At 50.6% G+C, this 24,232-nt stretch overlaps 1 protein-coding gene across 1 annotated transcript in view; it reads right to left on the bottom strand.

Annotated features, from left to right (window-relative positions):
• Positions 1–24,232, bottom strand: part of Itgb5 (integrin subunit beta 5) — a 109,764-nt gene that overhangs the window by 4,183 nt on the left and 81,349 nt on the right. Inside the window, exons 10-12 of the mRNA XM_041673280.1 lie at positions 22,399–22,828; positions 4,641–4,863; positions 1,153–1,253 (exon numbers count right to left, since the gene is read on the bottom strand). Coding sequence (XP_041529214.1) covers positions 1,153–1,253; positions 4,641–4,863; positions 22,399–22,828 — 754 coding nt within the window. The remainder of the gene's footprint in view (positions 1–1,152; positions 1,254–4,640; positions 4,864–22,398; positions 22,829–24,232) is intronic.

Here is a 24,232-nt window from a genome sequence, read left to right as displayed (position 1 = left end):
TCCTAACTACATGTGCTTAGTGCAAGAGCTCAGCCAGGCCCTGGAAGGGGAAGGGCAAAAGGCAGGAGCGTGAGAGATTGCGAAGAATTCTCAACTCCCCAGAGCCTGGCACAGGGTTGGCCACATGGTGGGTGCTCCCTGAATGTTTGCAGGATAAACAGACTCGGCATACTCCATGCCATGACCCGGCCAAGCAATTAATCAAAACCAGGGAAGAGGGAACAAGAGAGTCTACAGAGAGAAGCCAGGACCGAGACAGACACAGCGAGGGCCAGGAGTTTACAGCAGCCGGGGGTCAAGGCAGAGGGCAAGCCGGCTAGCACTGGCGAGCCTTGGTTGAGCGCTCCCTCTTCAGATATGCAGTCCCTCAGGAACTGTTACATTAATTTAAAATGTAGCCAATTTAGGAAACTCACAATGTTATTTTTATACCAGTGTCCAGAAACATCCACACATGTTAGCATATAATCTCAATTTCCACCCCCTTCCCATTCTTTCTCAATTTGACATTGCCTACTGTGGACTTTTTTTTTTTTTAATTTTTGGGACAGGGTTTCTCTGTATAATAATGCTAGCTGTCCTAAAACTAGCTCTTGTAGACCAGGCTGCCCTCAAACTCAAAGATCCACCTGCCTCTGTTTCCCAAGTGCTGGGATTAAAGGCGTGTGCCACTACCACCCGACTACTGTGGATATTTTAAACAGCATCATGTAATACCTATGTTCTTTTCTGTGTGGCTTCTTTCACTTAGCTCAGTGTTTTGGGGGCTCATGTGTTATCACATTAGTGCTCTTCATTGTGGTTAAAAATAAGATCCTGTTATGAATGGATATAGAACGTTTGCTTCATCATCCATCAGTTAACAGATAATTGACTAATACAGCCAAGGCTGTAAACATGTGAAAATCAGGCCCAACTCTGCGCATATACCTTAGAGCAGAGTTGCTAGATTGTGTGATGATTCTGTGAGTAGCCTTTTGCGCAGCTGCCAAACTGATATCTGCATGACATTCCTGCCAATGGTATGTGAGGATTCCATCCCATGGTCCCCTTGGGGAGCCAGCAATGATGCCAAGGAAGCTACACAGGGTTCCACAGAAGGCTTGGCCATTTGCTCCCCAGACGCTATCCACAGCTACCCAGAGCACTCACCGATGGCGTCCACCCACGTGATCACCTCGTCTTTGCACTGCTGGTGACAGGTCTGGTTATCAGGCTTCCCCGAGTGAAGCAGCAAGCACTCTACACAGTCTCTGAGAAAACGAATGTGGTCATTTATTGCTGTGCAATGTCGCAAAGGCTCGGGGACACTCCTCAAGTCTGGCCTTGGGCTTGGGGACAGGATGCTCTGCCACCTCCCTGGTGTTAAAAGGAAGCCCCAGGGTCTCAGAGAGCTATGTGTGAGTTTAGAGGCATATCTGGTATACAGCTGCATATTCTCCCAATTCCAACAGCAGAAACCAAATCTGCACCCCACTACAGTGAACTGGCCAAGGAGTCAGCTACATGGAAGAGGTTTCCGGGGAATAACAACTACTCCTGGTCCCTGGGAGTGCCGCCACGTGCCTGGGGCCAGTGCTCGAAGCCCTGTGTCACCCCAGTGTTAGCATCCCCATGAGTCACTCCCTGGACAGGGCACTGTACTATGTCCTCTCCAGAGGACTTTTAGCAGTAAGCCTCAATGCCTGGGCTCGGCCGCGCCCTCAGAGACAACCTTTAGGATGGGGCTTTCTGGCAAGTCTGGTTCCTGGAAGGTCTGATCACCATTGTCTGGGCACCTTACTCCCTCCCCCTGCCATGCCCACACAGTGTCCAGGTGCCAGCGTCCTTCAGGGCCTGCTGGCCACTTACCTGGTAACCGGTCTACACTAAAGATGGTACGTTTTATAACAGAGGCTTTCTCTATATAGAGGCCCTCTCAGTTCCCTATCACCCACTGTTGGGTGGCCGCCTGTGAAGATGTTTAGTTATCAGGCCCTGTTGAATAGTTATTACCTTCTACACCAAATCTGGGTCCAGACAGTCTCCTGCCTGAGGTTACATCAGAATAGAAAACTTGGGGACACAAGTGGGTGGCCAGGCCTCAGCCAAGCCACTGTTAAAGTTTGTGAGAGAGGAAGGGTCCTGGCCTCCTTGGGAGGAATAGGGTGGTGCCGGAGGAAAAGCAAACTCCATGGCAGACAGAATGGGTAGGGGTCAAGCAGCCCGGGGAGCAGCAAGTCTCAGGGCTCTGGTGAAGGGCACTTGGAAGTCTAAGAACACGAGTGGGGATTCTAGAGCCAAGTGTGCAGGGGAGGTGTTGTGACCCTAAAGTGAGAGGTAACCCCACAAAACCCCAGCCACAAGGGGGGCAGGTCACCCTGCTTATTCCATGGGACCAAAAGAGCTGGGTGTCTAGAAAGTTCCCTGATACCGGAGGGAGCACCATCATACAGTAGGGCCACTCTCCAGAGAATGCTGAGACCAAGAGGAGAAGCAGATGAGGGCTCCTCCCAGTGTTCTGCCTCCTGGACATGCTCCGACCACCTTCTGGACATCGATAAGGACCGAACAGTGGGTAGATCATGAAGACAGAGGGCCATGACTTTCCCGAGAGGATACCGACAGCTTAGGAATCTAACTGCTCCTCTCTTTGGGCTGATCTCACACAGACACTCCGGAGTTGGAGCCAGACAGTAAGGCTCATATCTGTCTCCTGTCCCTCCTCCCACCCCCACCCCTCAGGGTAGGCAGGTTTGGCCAGGGGCCAGAAAGGGGTGGCCCTATCTCTGGTCATTCATGCTGACCCTTGCTGGTCCTTCTGCCAGCCTTCCTGGATCCACACAAGGCAAACAGGATGCCTGTTTCCGGTTGGCTGGAACCCATGCCTCCCCTCAGGCGCTCAGCTCCCTGTATTTCCACAGCTCCAGGTCACTTCGAGGACACACTCCATACAACCCACGGGGATAACAGCAGCCTAGAACTGGGCCCCCTGCCCCCGGGAAACTGAGACTGCACCGCAGTTGTGTATTAAAGCATGTCTGCTCCTCTCCAAAAACACGCCGCTTGAGGAGCGTTTGTGCAAGGCACGTTAATTAAAATCAGCTGGAGCCGAGTGTGACCTCACCAAAGTGAAGGGTGTGTTTGGTTAATTCTAGAACACAAGGGACGAAGGACCAAAGTATCCAAAAACCTCTCAGAAAACAGAAAACAGAAAGTGGGAAAATGGCCTAAAATTCCGTTATCAAAAGAACTTTGTTTAAAAAAAAGAAAAAGAAAAATGGTTCTGGGATAGATGAGAAGGGCCAGTCCCTATCTTTGGGCTTTCCTAGCAATTCAGACATTCAAAGCAAGGGTTGTTTTTCCCTGAGGCCTCTTAGCTCCCCCAAGACAGCTCCACATTGCTTGCAGCTCCATAAGAAGGTAGAGGAAGCTTCCGTTCCTTTCACTGACTGTGTGTGCTGCCCCAGCTAGGCCCCCTCCCCACGAGCCTCACGTGCCCTGAGCAGTGGGAGCGACACTCCCCAGGGTCTGCTGGGAACTATGGGGCCAGGGGATTCCTTGGACACAAGGTGCTGACTAGGGCTGGGATTCCACCCACACGGGCATGGTGTCTGGGCCACATTCCCTGCTTATCTTGTCTCTCAATCTGCAGGCAGGTTCAGTTGCCTGTGCCCAGGGTTGTCTGGGGCACATGGCCAGGGAGGGTCAAGCCACTCCGAACGTTTCTGAAGACAGTTATCACAGGCTCCGCGAGCATGAACTCACTTCATTATCAGCCTGGCCAGACATTGTTAGCAGGGAAAGCTGCCAAAAGAAAATCACACACTTGCGCTCCTCCGCCAAAGAGTAACACTGCCTGCTTGCAACACCCCTTGTTTCTGCTTGGTGCCCAGTTTCCCCTGCTGCTTGGTTCCTCAGCACCGAGGATGATACAGCTGTTTTCCAGCCAATGTCCCGCCTGCGCTCCAGGCAGTAGGGTGACTTGACTCTTGTAACCGATCTGCATAGCACCCTGGCGGCCGGCGGGCACGCAGAGCAGAGCCCAGGACGGTCATCAGGTGGTGTGACCCGCCTCTGGGCTGAGCCAGTGGCAGTAGCCTAGATAAGCTCTACATTCAGCCCTGCTATTAACAGTATAAATAGAGCAGAAAAAGCCCAAAGCCCCTGCACTCGCTTCAGACATCCCTATCTAGGTCGGCGCCTTTCCATCCCATTTGCCTTCCGATTACATTTTGCTTAAACCGGCAGTTCCCACGGCCTGGTCTATGAAGCATTGTTTGGGAGACGCTCTGCGGAGGCTCAGTCATTTGGGAAAGAAGGTATACCGCGTTCTCTTTTGAGAACAGACTATCCTATGGCACACGCGAGGCTCCATTTTGTCTGGACCCAGAACCAGTTTCGTCTCATTTAACCATCACTCCGCAATATCGAAATTTGCTTAGAATGGATCTGTGATCTTGCTTTTGTGAACTGTTTTACTTTTCTCCCCCCCCCACCAGTACCCCCTCCCTACCTCAGCCCCAGCATTTCACGGCTATTGTTTTGGTGACTGTTAGCACAAGTTTTGGCCCGCAGCCTGTGTGTAGACAGGAGGCTGGCTGGGGAGGGCTGCCTGCTGAAGGACAGCCCTGGGGCGAGGGTGGAGAGCAGGCCCTTACCTCTTGGAGCTGCAAGCATCTGGGCAGGTTGGGCACTTCTCACAAGTCTCCCCAAAGGCTCCAGGTTCTGTACACTGGCACTGCCCACAGACGCAGTGGCCACGGTCACTGCAGATCTGCCCATCCTTGGCCCGGCATGCGCTGATGTCTGTTGAGCAGTTACAATTGTCCCCAATGTAACCTGCGTGGCACTTGCATTCTCCACAGTGACACTCGCCATGGCCTAAAAGGACACGCATGTATATCAGTCAGGGCTGTTGGTCTTTATATATGAGCACATGCCACCCAGTGCTTGCCATGCGCCGGGGGTAAGGAATCGCACGGAGAATAGGGCACTGACTTTACCCTCAGAGCCAAGAGGGCCTGCGGATGCCACAGGACAGTATGCATGACCTGGCAGAGTCTAGACTGGTGCTTCAATTGGTCCAGACCCTGGTCCAGAAAAGCTTCCTGATTTAGTTGATGAGTGAAAAAAGTCCCCCATATCCCACTCCAGAAACTGTGAGTCTCACAAAGCACAGCTGCAGACGAGAATAAGCAGAGCAGCCTCTTCTGGACGGTCCAGGTAGACCCTAGGTCCTTACGACAGGAGCACGGGGGTGGGGAGGGGAGGGAAGAAGGTGACTCGGAACAACGGAAGCAAGACACTGTGTAAATGGCTTTGAAGATGAGAACCAGCAAATGCAAGGAACACAGCCCTAAAAGCTGGACAAACCTAGCACCTCCAGGGGTGTGAGGGAGCACAACCACACAGGCACCCCGACTTCAGCCAGGGGAAACAAACTTGGATGTCTGACCTCCAGCACTCCAAGAGAACAGATCCAGACTGCTGGGATGCTCAAAACATTTGGTGACTTGTTACTGGCCCAACCAAAACCAAGCACAGACTGCTTCTGGAGTCCTCGCGAGATGCTGACTTCTGCCTCTGGGGCCCCGTGTCTCTAGACGGAGGGCTGTGGAGCCTCAACCCTCACTGGCACTCAAGTGCTCTTGCAGTCCTGTCTGGCAGGGACTGTGCGCTGTTGGCTCCGTCTGTTCTCACAGGAACCCACAAGGCAGGTGTAACTCATGGGAGGTGAAACTGATGCGTAGAAGAGAGAACCACGGAAGGTCAGCCAGCTAGCTGCAGGAGAGCCCTGGGAGCCAGCCCAGTGTCCTTGGCCTGAACTCCTGCCCTACACCCTCCAGAGCAGGCTTGGCCACCATGAGAACCTACTGGGGACAGCCTAGCTCTCCTTGTGTGGATGGGTCCTGTTCCTAGCCCGTCAGGGAAGAGGTGTAATAGAAATTAAATTGACAAACTGCCATGTGCTTGCAAAAAGTGGACGCTTGAGAACAGAAGCATGCCTATTTCAAATGTCCTCTGAAAATGTCCCCTGGCCCTGTGACAGCACATAGCTGAGGGTGTTTCAGACACTGTGCTCTTGAGAACAGCAGCAAGGTCAACCGTCTCCAACAGAGGTTACTACTGTTGACCCCATGATATAAAAATGCCCGCTGTGGGAAGAAAGTGTGCAGGCGCCTCCTCAGAAAGCCCTCTGCTCTGCCTGGGACTCTCGATCGGAAATCTCTGCAGTGAGCATGGTGTTTGTTTGCTCGCTCCATTGGGCTCCTCCAGTCATCTCTGTGGATGGCCTACGTGCCCAATGTGATGTTTTGGCTATCTATCTGCTACTTACTCCTTGCTAGACACCTAGCAAACACACTCACTCAAAACAAAAGCACAGAATGTAGATCATTCTGTTTGGGACAGGGAGGCACTGTCTCAAGGTTTTGCAGGTACCAAGGGCAGCATCAACACTGCTCAGAGAACTGTGTGAGTACCAGGGGGCACAATGTGAGTGTCCTGAAAAGCATGGGCACTACTGGCCCTTCGTCCTTTGGGGATCTCAATTTTTCAGTGCTATAAATGGCTCACTTTTCGGAAGCGTCATTTCTATTTGTGTGTCTCTGTGTGTGATTTTGAGCATGCGCGGGTGGGAGACCACAGATCCAGAAGAGGTGTCAGATCCCTCGGAGCTAGACTTAACAGACTGATGTGAGCCTCCTGACATGGGTGCTGGGAACTGAACTCTGGTTCTTCAAGAATAGCAGGTGCTCTTAGCCACTGAGCCATCTCTTCACCCACTAAATGGCTCATTTAAAAAAATGCTAACTGTTTATCTTCCCCCTTGGTGTTTGTTCTGTTACCAAGGAAACCAGGAGTTTACCTGTACTGAGCCACAGATGAGTGCAGGACTGGAGAGCATAGCTGTGGGCGTCGTCATGGCAGGGCTCAGTGTGACCCCCACTTCAGAGTCGGTTATTCTGACAGCGGACCCCAGCATGATCCTGACCTCTAATGAATCCGGCCTATACTACAGGTTAGGACCCAACTTTAGACTCTTTACTGGTCACTCAAACTCCTGGCCCTCTTCCTCTGGCTCATGTGCTCAGGGGACCAGGGGACCATCTGGAGTGTCCCTGTGTCCCAACCCTCCTTTACATGACAGCTTCTCCACTCTCCCCGGGGCTCCGAGCCACAGAGCATTGCATAGGCTGAGGCATATGGCCAGGCCTCTGTGAAGGGAAAAATGCCAGGCAGGCCAGGAGGAGGCTGAGGAATGCAGCTCACATTACACCGGAGCTGGCATGTGATGTAGAAGCCGCGGGAAAGTGCCTGTATGTACAAGGTCGCAGACTTATGGGAATCAGGATGACCTCTCTTTCTCCACCAGCATGTGACCTGAGCAATGGCGAGCCCCCCACAGGAGTCTTCAAATAGGAAATGGATCTAAAATGCACAGCCTTCCTCGCTCTCACCCGGGGGACTGTATTGCTCAAATTAAATTAAAGTGGTTCATGGCTAAAGGCAACCTTTCATTATGGGAAACCTGTAGAAAGGTAAAAACTATTTCCTGTACTCTGCCAGAGGGTACCACATGTGGCTTTATCATATCTACCCATTCATCATGTATATATTTTTTAATGCATTTCATAGCCTACTTTATGGGAGAGTTCAGTTTTCATTTTCTATTTTGAAGCAGGCTTTTGCTGAGCTGACCAAGCCACCTTGAATTCACACTATAGCCCAAGCAGGCCTTGGAGTCCTCACCTCCTGCTTCAGTCTCCCAAGTAGCTGGAAGCCCCACCAGGTTTAGCCTATGCAGTATAGTTCTGACACTCTCCAATAGCTCACAAAGGGTGGAAGAATTGCAGAAGGCATGGCTAGGGTTATTTCCAAGCACCGGGAACTGTTTCACTGAGAGGCACTGTTTTCTTTCTGCTTCTATCTTTGGCAGCATTATAAAGTAGTCCACACGTAATTTCAAACAACATCCCAAGATAGTAAAGTTTTGGAGGCGTGTATCACTCCACGGCAAGGCTGTGTCTGAGATTTAGCATTTGTGCTAAAGGGAAGGGAGCCTTGATTTTCTGGTGACCAAGGATCTCCATGCACAGGCATTCTTGCTGTAGTACAGGCAGGCTCGGTTCAGAAGCCTAGAGCTCTGGGCTCCACCATCCATGATGGCTGAGCAGCAAGGAAGCCCCGCTGCAGGCCCCAGAATTCCAAACACCCAGCCCAAGTACTGTAGCCGAGTGGTCTCCAGATCCAAAAAGCAAGAGACAGTGGAAGCTGGCGATACATACAGGCCACCACGAGCTCTTGGAGGGAACGAGACCCACCAGAGATGCAATGTGTCCCGAAAGCATCCCCCAGCCCTCAGTGCAGACAGCGTGAAAGTTCAGGCTACCTGGGAGAGGGCTGGGGACATCAATGGAGGGGCTGTGGGGGACAGAAAATCCCCACACATGGCTTTTAGGATTCCAGTACTTGAGAATTCCAAAGCAAACTCAAAGAAAGCCAACAGAGAACGGACAGCCAAGGCCTATACTTGGTGACACTGTGGAGACCACAATCACTCATGTCCTTAAGGGAGTCTTGTCCCGGGTAGAGATTCTAATAGTCACAGTTTGATGACACCTAGGGCTGCTCGCTACCTTTTAAAGATAGCAAAAGAGCTAGGGAGGTGGTATAGTAGGCGGGCGGTATAGTGGTGCAGCCCATGCTGAACATGCACAGGGCCTCGCCTTCCATCCCCAGTACCATGGAACACACATCAAAGCTAAAAGCAGTTAGGTGAGATGTGGCACGCACCACTGTGGCCTCCTTCACACTGGCCGTTGTTCCTATCTAATAACAGTGATCTCTCCCAGGGAGGCGGGCTGAGCCCCAGAGTCCACGGCACAGCGCTACAAAGCAGGTTAATTGGTATCATCTCAGCTTAAAGCTTCCTATTCTCCTTTAGGAAGCGCAGCCCGCACAGCATCAGGACCTCACCGGTCTGACCACGGTGTATCCGTATCCCAATGTCCACTCTCAAACATCTTCAACATCTTAGAATCTGCACAGCTGTGCCCTCTCCTCGTGTCCTAGAAACCTGTGTATTAAAGTGACAAGGGACGTTTGCCCCTGCGTCCAGGATCAATAACCACTACAGGGCCCAGAGGACCTGAAGTGAGACCTCTTCCTTGAAGTCAAGCCAAATGATAATGCTGTCAGGACAGAGGGCACTGAACTCAATGATGCAGACATAAATATATTCCATCACACACAGAGAAGGGATACTTATGGACAGTAAAAGCACCACCACGAATTCCTGCACGTGTAACTTACGATCAGCGCCTCCCTTATCAGAATGATTGGCGGCTAAATGGACAGGAAGTTGTAAATGTGCCTATTTATATAGAAATTCAGCTCTACAGAATTCACAAAACAGTGCTTGTATGGGCTGTGGGCCAAGCCTCCCTGCCGCTTTTACCAAGCAGAATATTGGCTATTCAGAGGCCTGGGCTGGAGTTGGGGAGCCAGTGGCCTGGAAGGCAAAGGAGCCAGTGAGAGGAAGCTCAGCATCAATGCTTCATGGAGGTGAAGAAGGTCAAAAAGGGGGCAGATAGTGGGGCCCCAGGACAAGGTCCCAAGGTCCAGTAGGCTGGCGAGCATGCAGGACTGTGCACACAGACATCTCCTTCAGGAAAGCTGGAAGGACAGGAGGGAAGCAAGCGTGAGGATTATAGAGCATTCTTCAGGAAACTGAACTCTGAAGGAACCACTGACTGGCAGGAGAGGAGAAGACTGTGGAAAGTTGGAGGGGTGTGGGCTGGATCAAGTTCAAATCCTTCCTGTGTACTGTGACCTTGGATAAGTCCCTAAACCCTCCCATGGTGTTTCCCTTCCTGCCAGTGAAAACGACACTTTGTGGCAATGCCCTGGAAATGAAAGACGGAACTGGCTGCCCTGAACAGTGGGGCTTGGACAGCAGGAAGAGCTATAAGGTAGGCACCGAGAACTCCAGGAAACAGGAGAGACCACATCAGCGACAAGAACAGTAAGGGATCAGCAGGAAGAGCTATAAGGTAGGCACCGAGAACTCCAGGAAACAGGAGAGACCACATCAGCGACAAGAACAGTAGGGGATCCGACAGCTGGGCAGCATCACCTTGGAGGGGAAGGAGGGAAAACCAAGGACTGAGGCAGAGAGGAGGCTCTGCCCAGCCTCCCTAGCCCACTCTGTACTCATGGGGACATCAGGCTCAGGACAAGCACGGGCGGGGTGTCCATATAAAGCTGAGATTGGCCATGGAAGAGAAGTGGGAAAAACAATGAAATCACTAGAACGTGAGGCAGTGGCCAGCAGGATTCTAGGATCAGACTCTGGCTTGCTGCCCCCTCCTCCATCTGCAGGCACTGAAGACTGGTGTCTTGGTGTCTTATTTCTAAGCGAGGCTAGGGGAGATGCCTCCTTACTAGGTAGTACTGTGAGGTAAGCCAACCTGCAGAAAACACTTCAACATGCCTGGCATTCAGGAAATACCACCTTCCTATTGTTGTTAGGGAGGCTTCGTGCCAACTTGATCGAAGGCCTGCAAGGCTGTAAGTTCCCACAGGCTACCTGGTCCACACCCAAGCTGAGGCAGCAATGCCCAGGACAAAGTACCCACATGGCCTGCCAGCACCAGGGACAGGTGGGACTGCTGGACCGCAGCCATGTGTCTAGGTGGAGTGGCTGACAGCACAAAGGCCAATTGAGCCCAGCCCGGGGAGTTCCCTGGTGCCCTCAACACCAGCAAATTCAAACTTGATTATAAACTCTGAATCAGCAAAGTGAGGCAGGCCCAGCTGCCAGGCTCAGGGCCTCAGATCCAGGCCCAGAAAGGAAGTTCCCACTCTACTTCACCCACAGGCTGGACACTTCAGGGGCTTGGGGAAGAAAGGGACCAGCTTGATGGGAGAAGGGAGAATGGGTCTCAGCTTCCTAGACTCAACTCAAAGAGTCTCAAGTGAACAGAAGTCATAGCCTTCAAAACCAGCTTCTCCCCCATTCTGACTGTGGGAAGGCTGAAGGGAAGATGGCCCTTAGCCTGGAAGCGGCCCTTCTCTTCAAGGCCCCTACCTACCCTACGCCCCCATCTCACCCTCATGTGTATACATTTCCTCCTCTTCCCCCATGGGTGCGCCTCCTCTCTCCTCACAGCCCTGAGGTCGAGGTTGCCTTCCCACTCTCATGCCCTCTCAGTCAACAATCTCCCACAGTCCCTCTTGGCCTCAGAACAGACCCATAAACAGGAAATGGTTAAAGAAATAGTGGGAGTATGTGCTGAAAGACCTGGTCCTTCTGGGGTAACTTCCCTGGTACCACAATGCCAGTCTCACTTCTGTTCCAGACACCTGAGTGAAACCTTTGGCCAAGGTGGGGGGGGGGGGGCCTTCCAGCAACTGTCATGAGAATAAGGAACCAAGGTGACAGCTTTATGTGCTGTGGTGTGTGTGTGTGTGTGTGTGTGTGTGTGTGTGTCCATCCTGCAATGCCCCAAGTCAGGGCCCACAGTCTCCCTCTGTGCCTGTGGGAAGAGTGGGAGCCTCCTCACCCAGACATCCTGGGCACTCTGATGCCAGGCTGCGTGCAGTCTTCTCAGGTGGAGTATGTGCCCAGAAACACACCCAGGACTCCAACTGGAGCTTTGAACAGGAAGGGGAAATCCCTCCGGAGACACACTATTCCTGGTTCTCTGCTGACAAACAGGCTAAAGTTATGTAAGGGAGCGTAGATGTCCTCAGGTGTCCCTGGCTGGCCAGGGTGTCTGACCCTACCTCACCGTTTGACACTTCCCCTGCCTGTACAGACCTTAGTGACGGAGACACTTCTGAGGTGCACGGATGTTTCCAGTTCCCTCATAGTGAGGGCTCTCAGTTGGAACGAGGTACACTGCCTGCAACAGTTTCCTCATCAGCTCTCCTGAGCTCAGGTCAGCTCCTCCACAGGGAATCAGCACCGCTGGTTAAGCCAGCCTCACTGAGAGAGCCCCACTGAATGCCATTCTCTCCAGCCCCTCCAGGAAGCTCAGTTAGTCTAGAGAGCTCTGCCCCGTGCAATCTCAGCACTCACTTGCTGGCTTGGCCAGACCACTGCCTTCCACAGTCAGAGAGAGTGCCTGTCTACCTTGCAGGGTGGGGGAAGGCTTTGTGAGCACGGAACAGGGATGGATGGTTTGCTTTGACGTTTGCTCTCACTTAGATCAGGCCACAGATATCTCCTCAGAACCAAGGACAGGTCACTGGCAATGAGCCATACACCTGGGCTGGGACTACGTCCCAAAGGGGCTGTGTTTAAGGCTTGCTCTTCAGGGTGGCACTACTGGGACAGTGTGGGACCTGGTGGAAGGACGCTAGGCCACTGAGGTGGGGGGGGGGGTGCCCTTGAAGGGCATTGGGCCTCTAGCCTTTCTTTCTCTCTGTTCTCAGCTTTGATGAGGTGTAAGGCCCCTTATGCTGCCTCAACATAGGAGACAAGGAAACAATCCCGAAACTCCCAAAACCATGGCCAGAAAAACCTTTCTCCTCTTTGATTTTCTTGGGCATTGTGTCACTGCCCGGAAAGCTAACAGCTAGATACCACTCTAAGTCATGTACACAAACTACCCTCGTCTACCCAATAACTCTATGTAATGAGTACGTTATTACCTTAATTGGAACATGTGTGGGAAATGACAGGCCAAGTAAGTTCACCCAAGCTACACACCAGGCCGTTGGCAGGAATATGAAGCATTTTCGCTTGACTCTGGAGTCTATTCTCTGGTTCTGGGATATGGTTCAGTGGTAGAACACTTGGCAACAGGAGTCTATACTTCCTGTTTGTTTATTTAAGACAGTGTCCACTGGCTGGCCTGGAACTTGCTATGTAGACCAGGCTGGTCTACAGAGATCCACCTGTCTCTCCCTCTCAAGCACTGGGATTAAAAGCACGCGCCACCACACCCAGCACAAGAGTTTGTACTTCTAACTATTATGTAGTTTTCTAACTATTATGTAGATTGGATTCCTCTCTGGGGAGTCCAATCATGATTGACAATTAAATGCTTAAAGAGGGTCAAGGCATGATATGGTGAAGATGGTGTAGCCTCATGCATATGCCCGGCTTATTCCACCGGAGGTACTAAATCAGCCATGACCTCCCTTATTTTCTCGGTTGAACAGGGACAGATGAACTGCTGATTCTCCACCATCACTACTGGTGTGTGACTGGGGCTGGGAGGCTGGGGTATGCCTCCGTCAAACCTCGGGTTTTAGAGAGAGTGGAGGTGGGAGGGCATCTGAGGTAGGGCTGAGGGGAGCAGGAGGGTTGCTTAGGATCTGGCAAGAGCTTCACTTGATCTTTAAGAGCCCGAAGAAGCTTGAGGATGAACTCCTATGACCTAGAGGACATGAATTTCCTAGTTCCGTCTCCCATGCCCTCTCCCAGTTCCCATGCTGTGTTCGCGTCTACTTCTGGGGCTTCTGTGATCTCCTCGACCCTGATATGACCCAGGCAGTGATGCACTTCTGTTCAAGAGCCAGTATCTGCTCCCCTCAGATTATAACACCTGTATTTCCACCTCATGCACCTCTGCAAAGAAGCCCACCACCCGACTCCCCCCACACCTCCTGAAATCCTCCACCTGCCCATTTCTTTAGGCATCTCAGGGTCTGGCCAGCCTCGAAGAGTCTGGGCACAAGCAGAGTCTTGTTTTGGAAGCATCGCTCTGGCTGCAGTGTGGACAGCACACACACTGGGGTGGTAGCTGCAGAGGGGGAGGAACGAACTTCCAAGAAGTGGAAAGGGTCAGTGGAGATGGATGGAAAGGTTGGGGAGAAGGCGAGATATGGGGCAGCTTCTAGGCTTCTGCCTCACAGTGGATGAACCAAAAGGGAGACAAAGACAACCTGGGAGGGCCTGGCTGGGAGGAAGAACAAAGTTCAAGGGGGAACATTCTAGAGTAAGGGCTTGCGAGAGGCTCCCAGAACTCAGGAGGGAGTGTGTGCAGCTGAGCAAGCTAGAATTGCTGGAGGTACCCCAGAGGGTAATCCCCAGAGAGGATGGGGTGAGCGTGTGAGCAGCTCTAATGGGCAGCTGGCTAGAGGAGACTGGAGGCAGGAAAAGAGGACACTGGCAAAGGATACGAGGGTTGGATCGAAATAGGACTCAGTTCAGGGCGGAGGGGGAAGTGACCAATGAAGCCGATACCTGCAGACAACAGAGCTGAGAAACATGGCTGGGAGCAGAGAGGAACGATGAGCTGCTGGTGAACAGGGCACTTGAGGGGAGCAGTTTTGATTTTCCTTCCTAACTTTCACATTCATTCTCTTGCCCTTCCTCCCTCCTTGTCTCCCTCCCTTCTTCTTTCTCTTCCTCCCTTCGACTGGACTATGTCTGGAAGCTGACCAGAGTCAGACAAGGTAGCATATACCTGTATCCTCAGCACCCAGTTGGCAGAGGCAGGAGAATCAGTACAGTTCTGAGGCCAGCCTGGTCTACACAGCGCATTCCAGGCCAGCAAGGGATATGCAAAGAAACCCTGGCAAGTGCACTACTTGTTGGTTTGTGTTCCTTCCCCCATCAGCCCTCACACTGATAAACTTGTATTTGTGTGTGACCGGTGCCTAGCATGGTTTCCGGCCCTCAGAGGACACTGAGGACATGCTGCTGATGACTGGACAGACCTCAAGGCCTAGGGAAAGAGACTCCCAATGATGAACATTAAGAAAGTGATATCACAGGGCTAGAGAGATGGCTCAGAAGTTAAGAGCACTGGCTGCTCTTTCAGAGGACCTGAGTTCAATTCCCAGCAACCACATGGTAGCTCACAACCATCTGGAATGAGATCTGGTGCCCTCGTCTGGCCTGCAGGGATATGTGTACTATATACATAATAAATAAAACTTCAATAAAAAAAAAAAGAACGTGACATTACTCAACACCAATTACCACTGATTCCTGTGGGCTTCAATATGATCCTCGAGGCAGTTCAAATTAGCAACAAACATCCACAAACTCCAGAGGCTTTGGATGCCATGAAGAAGAGAACTGAGGATTTTCCTTCCTTTCCCACGGCCCTCCCCATGGTCCAACAGAAGTCACAGGCTCCCCCGCCCCACCGCTTTGTTCCTATACAATGTTCCAATCTCCCAGCACACACATCAGCTGGCAGTCACACAGCGATTCATTCTTGGCCTCTGGGCCAGCTACTCCTCTCTCCTTGGCTTACTGTGACAACTGATGGTGTTTCCCCTGAGTGGCTCTCACTTTCTGCTTTTCCTGGGTCTGGGGAGCAAACGATGATCACGATGACAAAAACAGGGTGGCATTGCTTTAAGCTGAGTTTCTGTAAATTCCCACATTACTTTGCTATCTCAGTGCTGTCCTGGAAGCTAAGGCTCCATTGTCAATGCCACAGGACCCTCCCAAAGAATACCACGGTCTTCCTGGCCTTGGCCCTTAGGTCCATGACGATAGTATTAACAACCACAAGAGAGGCAGGGAAAGGGCATGGCTTCTAGGCCAGCTCTCTGTCCTGGGGAGATCATGGCAGTGAGGGAAAGATAGAAAAGGTTGGTGGTGGTGTATACCTTTAATTCCAGCATTTGGGAGGCAGAGGTAGGCAGATCACTTTGAGTTTGAGACTAGCCTAGACTACAGAGCAAGTTCCAAAACAGGCTCCAAAAGCTACAGAGAAACCCTGTCTCAAAAAACCAAAACAAACAAAAGAATCCTATGTTCTTTAATCAACTCTTCTTTCTAGTCTCAAAGAATCTGCATACTTCTGGGTAAAATACACCATAGTCCCTGTCAAGGCCCCAAGAGTGCTGACTCAGAAAGAGCAACAGAAGGCTGTCGCCAAGAGAAACAGGGATGCCAGCTCCACACCCTGGGGTTGGCTTAATTGCCCAATCTGCCTGGAAGGCACCTTGGGGAGATAAAGGCCGTGTCTGGAAAGTGTGAACTCACCACCTTCTTGGTCACACCACTGGCAAAGTGTCATACCGTTGCTGTTGGTGAACCACTGCCCAGTTCCACCCCAACTGGCCACTGCGCCTGGTGCAGCATTCTCACCGGACAGAATTGGTCTGAAATGCCAAATGTGCGGGCCACACTGCAGTTCAGCTGCCAGGAGCCGGGTTGAGCCAGCAGGACCAGCTGGTCAGAGAAGAGCCCACTTGGTTCAGGGGAGAGAGACTTCTTGGACCAAGGCCTGAGGCAGAATCAGTGAGTGTGTGGCTTACAGCATCCTCCTCAGTTCTTCTGGGGCAGGATCTATAATAGTACCACAGTGTCTACGTACGGCAGTAACAACTCCATAAGCTTGGTGGTAGTTCACCTTATAAGACTAGGCTAATAAAGGTGGGCTCAAGATAATCAATAACAATAGCCAGATATCTGCCAAATCCAGAGAGGAACACCCTGTGCCTTCCGCAAATAAGAGTCATAAATAGCACAACGGGCACCTTGTTCAGCGCCTTGCCCATGCGTGTCCTTCAGTCCTGCTCTGCTGTGAGTGATGGACTCTAACTCAAGAGAGATTCATTTTAGGAAAACAGACACAGTAGTTCCTAAAGTTTTGACCACGATAAAGACTAACTAGGCAAGAAATAGAAATGTGGGCTAAATGCTAGGGTGATGGCATTGAGAGCTAAACTGGGAATCCAGGTTTGGGCGAAGGCACAAGCTAACCAAAATAAGGCAACCCTGGAAGAAATGGCCACAGTGTAAAAGGCAGTTCAAGGCTCTTCTGGTTTGCATCTGCAGTCAAGAGTCATAGGAAGAGGGAAGAGACAGAAATCTTTAATAAATTAATTAATTAATTTAAAAAAAGAAAAGTAGGTAGGTTTCTAAGTATTAAAAATTAATAATGCAATATACTGTTTCCCACAGAAACATTTGAATTAGCTGCGGCTTCTGCATAGACTTGTTTAGATATTGTGTTTGAATCATTATAGCTTGGCACTATCAGGTCTTAGGAAACTGTAATGTAAAAGAAGTTCTAAACAAAAATTTTACCTATGTATAGCTCAAAACACTATCGTAAAATAATTGTGTTTAAAATAAAGGGCGAAATATATATATATATATATATATATATATATATATATATATATATATATATGAGTTACAGGAAGCAGGTGATTCAGGGTGGTGCACACCTCCCAGTTAGCCTGGAGCTTAAAGCAGGAGGATTGATTGAGCCCAGTGGGTAAGACATAGGCAACAGCTCAAGACCTCTTTTTAATTTTTTTTTTTTAATTTCAAGGAATTTAGTCTAGGTTCTGGGCCTCGGTTTCTGCAAAGTAGACAATACATATTGACCTACTATGTGTGACTGGTATTAGGAAAGGCATGTGATACAAGATAAACAAAACCCCTCTCATTTAGTATTTCCTAGCAATACATGCAAAATACTAACATCCATCTATTCCCAAAAAAATAGTCCCCATGTCATAAGAAGTGCTTAAAAGACATATGTTTATGGGTATGAGTGTTTTGCCTGCACGTATGTATGTGTACACGCATGGTACCCAAGGAGGCCAGAAGATGGCATAGGGGACTTCTTATGCTGGTGTTTTAGTCGGTTATTAGTTGCCAGATAGGTACTGGGAGCCAAAGCTAGATCTTCTGCAAGAGCAGCCGCCAATGCTCTTAACCCCCCCACTCATCTCTCCATCCCCATAAGAAATGCTTTAAAATTGTCTCCTTATATTATTATGCCTGCCCATCGCCTGAGGTCAGTTCCGTGCATCAGGCAGCACCTTCTTAGGACTTTCTTTAGAACGCGACATGGCTGAGCTCATCTGAAGGACTCTGTGGAGAGGGGCTGTGGATGAGCTTGGAGGGCAATGGAACCCCAGAATGTGCCCCAGCAAAGAGGAAGGAAAACAGCCCGAGCGATTCCAGACTACAGAGAACTTCTGAATCTGGCTGGTGTTCCAAGGGCAGTGTTCCTAGGAAGGGACACTCCCCACAAAGGACACAGGGCACCCTCAGATTGAGTGCACTGAAGTACCCCAAACCAGAACCAAACAGAAATGCTGGTTCAACCCCTGAGACAGAGAAGAAAGAGCACCAGGAACAATTAGTTTCCACCACCAGAGGTCTCTCATAAATTTAAGAGTTGAAATTTTTTTTCTCTTTTGTTTTCTTTTCGGTTTTTCGAGACAGGGATTTTCTGTAGCTTTGAAACCTGTCCTGGAACTCGCTCTGTAGACCAGGCTGGCCTCAAACTCATGGGAATCAGCCTGTCTCTGCCTCCCAAGTGCTGGGATTAAAGGCATGCGCCACCACCGCCTAGCATGAATTGAAAAATTTCTAACACCATTATCCTCTATGTTTAATGGCTAATAGTACCTATACCTGCATGACGGAGAGCTAAGCTTTGGCATCCTCATGGTCTCCCTAAATTTGCATATTTTGCTTATTAAATGTTGTTATGTTCTTCTCAAGCCAAACTTCATGACTTTATGGATCAGGCCTGATCAAAGGCAGAATCCTGGGAATGATGTTTTTTATCTGCACAGTTCCCTTTCCAAATAGAGAGAAAGGGATGATGGGGGCGGGACCCAATTCTTAGATCATTCCCCTTTCAGAATCACTGGTAACCTATTAAGAAGTTTCTGGAAACAGGACCTGAGCAGGGAGACAACTCCATTCCCAAGAACTGACTCAGACATGGAGCAAGGCAGGTGCTCAGGTTGGCCTGCCCCACTGCTTCTCCTCTTTCAAGCTCACAGAAACATCCAGAAGAGGCAGGAAGAAGCTTGCTATGTTTTATATGCCCATTCTTTAACCCCAGCAGAAAATTCCAGAGGCAAGAAAAACTTAATTCATGCAGAATATAATGCTTGGCGTAGGGGTCAGCAATGTATAATGTATAACAAATTCTTACTGAATGTTAGGTAGCAATATGCCTAAATAAAATGACAGCAAGGGAGACATCACTGACATATCCTTAGCACCAGTTAGCTAAGTTATTACCACCCAGTCTCCTGAGTTTACCTGCCAGTCTGCAAATCTTGACTCTGCTGCTTTCAGAGGAAAGACAGCTCCCACCACTATCCCTTTCCCAGGCCTACCTTCCTTGAATGCAAACTATCTGTCCTTACAGGCTAAATTTGGAAGCCCTACTTAATCTCTGTGAATTGAGAAATTCCTTTTGACATACCTAGATAATATTGTCATGGATAGTGCTTCCTTTGGTAAGAAGCAAGAACCCAAGAGCTGAGCCTTTAATTGCAGGAGCCTTTTAGCTAGAGGCCCGAAGAACTGTTTTAAGTCTACCAAGACCTGTTAGCAGCCCCTGGATCTGTTCTTGGATGCTGGCTCTGGCTTATTAAGAAAGTGTCATGCTCCATTTTCTATCTCCGGGAAAGATCTACTGGTGTCCTTTGGGCTCTCAATATCTACCACATAATAAAGGTGGTGTATGAATTACACAACCCTATTACAATGTACTTTGGGGGTCTCAGCCATAAGATCAAAAAGGTCTGCTCAAAATTTTACAACTGATTAGATTTTAAATTTCTCATCCTATGAGACCCAAGAGGTAGGGTGGCCGTCAGATTATTAAATGTAAAAATCTCATCAGCTTCGTGTAAGAGAGTGACTAGATCCCAGGAGATGACGGATGGGCACACAAATCACCAAGAAGCACAAAGTCTGAGCAAGTCTCTTTTACCACATTAAAAATAACTGACCAGACCCAGACCTCTTCTCATGTTTAGAGAAACTTTGAAGGGTCAACACTTTCCAAGAACCAGACGAATAGAAACCCTCACAGGGGCCTCAGAAAATTCCCGTTACACACGGAAATGGTTTGAGGACAGAACTATTCTGCAAATTGCTACTTCTAGAGGCCAGGAGAGCCACAGCGAGAGTCCGATGACGCTGTGTCACAGAACCGTAACAACTGCTCACTGGCTTCCAGACCTAGCCTGCTGTTTTGATGATGGAAAACCTATCCCAAACCCGCAGGCTCTTGCATGTTCCATCCTCCTTCTCACAGTCGGGGTCAAGAACTATAAGTCCTACAGAGGACTTACAGAATCAGATAAATGGAAGAAGCCTCTCTGGGTGTCCCCATCAATCCTGGCCCTGACTCTGACTCAGCAACTTCCTCCAGGACACTGCCCAGCTCCTCCCCCCTCCCCAGGACAGACCACAACCACAAGACCCACTTCCAGGATGGGCTGCAGGGGCCAGGGGGAAGGAGAAGTGCCAGAGAATGCTGAGGCGGATGGTTTGAGAGCCTGAGTCAGCATCTTCTGACTGAACACAGTGCTCAGGAAATAGACTTTGTCTCCCATGAAAACCCCAAGCGGAGCAGCCACCCCCAGAAACCAGTGTGCGCACAACTCCAGAGCGGAAGCTCAGGCTGGCCAGGGTAGCCAGAGCTGGAGGAAGAAACTGTTCACCACCGCTCAGCTGCGTCTAGAAAGGGCCAGATGGTCTAAGAGACAAGAAGCATGGGGTACCTCCTCCCTGCAGAAGCATGGGCCATTGAGCTCCCCGTCTAGAACCACGCTTGCTTTCAACTCACCTTAAATGCACAAACCCAACAATCACCTTAGTGCAGAAACCCCCTTCTCCAGGAAGACCTGGAGAGCTTCCATATTTCAACAAGTGTGGCTTTTCAAGTGAAGAGATGGACGGTCTAGCTGAAGGTACGATGAGAGTCAAGAATGTTCTGATCGGCAATTAACCAAAGTAATTTGAGTTCTTCTCCGGAGGAAAAGGAGGCTGAACAACAACACACGAAATCAGATGCAGACAAGGACACTAATAAGGAAAGGTTGGGAAGGAAAGAAAATCCCCCTTGGAGAGATGAAAGCATGGATGATTGTACCGTTGCTTTCCATCAGTCAGGACATTCTAGATTTAAGAATCAATCCTCGGTTCTCTTGAAAAGCAGTTCTCTTGACAACACAGAGGGTGGGTGGGGGAGGGGCGCATGTGAAATAGTGAGGGAGAAATAGGCCCCTTGATTGGTTTGCCAGATGGTCCCTGTCCTGCTCTCCACGGAGAGAGACAGCACAATCTGACCACGCCGCCATCAACCATCAACTTCCCATTTCCCAAGTGTTCCTTAAGGACCAAGCGTAACTTTTGTATGTTGGGGGACACCCCAGCTTAGGAAGTCAGTAGCTGCTGTGCTGTTCACCTGAGAGCTTCAGATCTTGCCCCCCCCCCATCTCTGCATCCATGGCCATGAGAACCTGGAGGTCACAGGGTTAGAGGGTGCAGGGAGTTTTCAGACAAATGCTTCAGCAGAACTCTACAGTATAAGACAGCAACTCAGAACTCTGGGTTCTGGTGGTTGGATAAACAAATGAGTTCACTCAGCAAATGAGGGAAAATGTTAAGCTTTTCCTTCAGAGGTCTCTCACACATCCTGGACCAACTGCCCCGTGCCTGCCGGGCTCTGTGCTCACTCGGGCTCTGTGTTTATGTCTTTTCCTTCCATTCTCAAAGTAAGGCAGAAGCAAGCAATGTTGGGTCAGCTTTAGAGATGGGAAAACCAATGTCAAGACAAGTGAAGTTCTGTCTACCACACTGTGCAGATGGATTTGCACGGGCAAATCCTCTCCAGGGAACACAGGCTGACCAGCATTCTAGAGCGGTTATATCTGACTCCGGAGCTAAGCGGAGACAGCCCAAGGACCCACAGGCTAAGCCTGGCACCGTCAGCTCCCAGGGCACGGCTCTGACCCATACAGGAGCCAGTGTACTCCTTTTGTGCCAGGCTTGTGCTGAGTACTTCATTCAGTCTCGTTTCTCACAACTCCACACCCGCTGCTCCTGAGTCCACTTTATCTGTGAACCTAGACAGAACCATCTAGCTAACACCAATGTGTCATCACACTGACGGTGGGAGAGTCTCTGTCATAGAGTTGGCACATGGGTTCCAATCTTTTCACGTGCCTTCACCTTCATCCACAATACTCCTATATCCTGCACTTCCCAAAACAATTGTGAACATTTCAATCCGACCACCCTCAAGGTGTGCTCATAGGAGCTCTGCTTATAGGAAGCCCCCACTCCTCTTGACATCTACACACCTGTGCTTTCCATGGGTAACATCCCATAATACTACACCATCACATGGGCCTGACCTGTTTCACGTGTCCCCTAGCCCTACCTCACGCTCTACCTTCATGGCCAGTCCCCACCCACCAGTGCCCTATGCAGGTGAGTCCTGCCAGAAGGGACCCACGGCAGACCCCCTCAGACTTGATGTTACATTACACATGTGGGCATCCACCATGCACCAGTGGCAGGCAGGGCTTATCCCCAGTCTTCTTCCAGGCCAGCCAGAAGCGTGACCATTTCTACCACCATCCTGAAAAGGGCAGGGTTGGGGCCCACACAGCATCCAGGCCTGGGTCTGGCTCGGAGCAAAGGTGGCGGAGGCCTACCTGAGCACAGGACACCCTTGTTTCTGGCGCAGGAAAAGCTGTCGCACTCGCAGAAGGGCCCGTAGATCCTCCCGAACTCGCTCTCGAAGCAGGAGCACTGGTTGCAGCTGCATTCCCCGCGTCCGCTGCACAGAGGCTTGCCTTCCGCCTCTCGGCATAGGTTCTGGTACCCGCTCTGGTTCTCTCCCTCCTGGCACTCACATCTGGTGCCCAGGTGACTGGGGTCACATTCACACAGCCCACAGACGTATGTTCCATTCCCACTGCATCTGGCGCTGTTGGGCTCCTGTCCTGTGCTACAGCCACATGTGCAGTTGTAGGTGACTTCCACCTGCAGACTGTCCCGGAACCCTACAGGCCGCAGGGTGAAAGCTTGGGCGGTGTGTCTGCCAGGGCAGCTCCGAGCCTCCACGGAAACTTCAAAGGATGCCTGGGTAGAAGGAGAGGAGACATCATAGCCATAGCAAGCCAGGGTTCCCGTCCCCTCACCTCCAGGGGGCATGGCCACATACACCCCTTATGAGATCTACCCTGTCCAGCACATAGGTGGAACCCTGGTAGAAAGAGACAGTGGGTTGGCAATCGCAGGTATCTTATGGACAAGAGGAGTTGACTACGCTAATATTCAACAGGAATTGGGCATACGTCTTTAAGGTCTATTCTCATCACCTTTAAGACCCCAAGGAGAGGGGCTCTGAAGAAATACACAAGGAGTAAGGTGTGCATGGCTCTGGCTCTCCCCTTTATCTCCCATGCCATCCTCACGCCGCTCCTACTGCTGTACACATCTCTTCTCCCATTTCAGAAATCATCCATTCAACCAGCATCTAATGTATGCAGTGGGCTAGATGCTGGGGGATGGTGGTGCCCCCTGGCAGGAGCTGCAGGGCAAAGAACAGTCACCTGACCCACAGGAATGAGATTTCCCTCTCTGTTGGAAAAGAGACGGGATGTCACACCCGAGGTCCCTCTCATGTTCCAGCCCCACTTTCCTGCAAGCACGGTTCTTACAGCTGTATCCTTCCCCATCAGCCCACAGTCCTGAGGCTGTAAAAGACATTCACCACCTGAGTAGCTATCACACAAAGGGACACTTTAAAAAATAAAACATTTAGGGAGGAGCTTCTCAAAGGCTGCCTTGACCCGAGAGCAAGCTGGACCTAGCAGGGTGCCTGTCAGCTGCTCACAGCCTGGAGGGGAAGGGAGGCTGGGAGAGGCTTGCTTTGATCCTTCCAGGAATTAGACCACAACACCATACCTAGTCAGAGGAAGGAGCTGTGTGGGGATGGAATCTCCTGGGATATTTCAGAACAAGCCCCGATGATTCCACAGAAATGAGGACGAGCAGGTGAGCGGTGAAGGAACCTCACCAAGATGCACTCCTCTGGAAAAGGGGACCCCGTCCTCAAGCAGGCATGCCTGGTCACTCCTTCAAGGGAACCTTTCTATCTGGGCTGGCGTCTTTATTTCCCAGGACTCGTCATCACTAGCCTGCTTTGGTGGGCAACTGCGATAATGGTCATGTGTAAGCATTATTTCCAAAAGGCCTCTTCCCAGATTCCCTGGCATCTGGGACATTCAGGGTAGCGATACTGAGCAAGACAGGCCTGAGTCGGGCTTGCTAGCAAACCACAGCCCCAGAGGTCTTGACAACAACCACCCAGGTCTCAGCATCAACCATGATACTTAACAGAGGGTACTTTAACACAGGTGAGCTGAAGAAAATGTCCAGGAGCCCAGAGTCAAAAGACAGAAGGAGAAGCACACTAGCTGCAGACAAGGCTAACCCCATCATGTCCATTATCTTTATGGAGGGCAGGGAGAAGGAAGAAAA

This window comes from Microtus oregoni, unplaced genomic scaffold (assembly GCF_018167655.1).
Source record: "Microtus oregoni isolate MIOR12 unplaced genomic scaffold, Mior012 000023F_ref0000262, whole genome shotgun sequence".
In the NCBI taxonomy this organism is placed as follows: domain Eukaryota; kingdom Metazoa; phylum Chordata; class Mammalia; order Rodentia; family Cricetidae; genus Microtus; species Microtus oregoni.
This window is presented reverse-complemented; position numbering and strand designations above follow the sequence as displayed.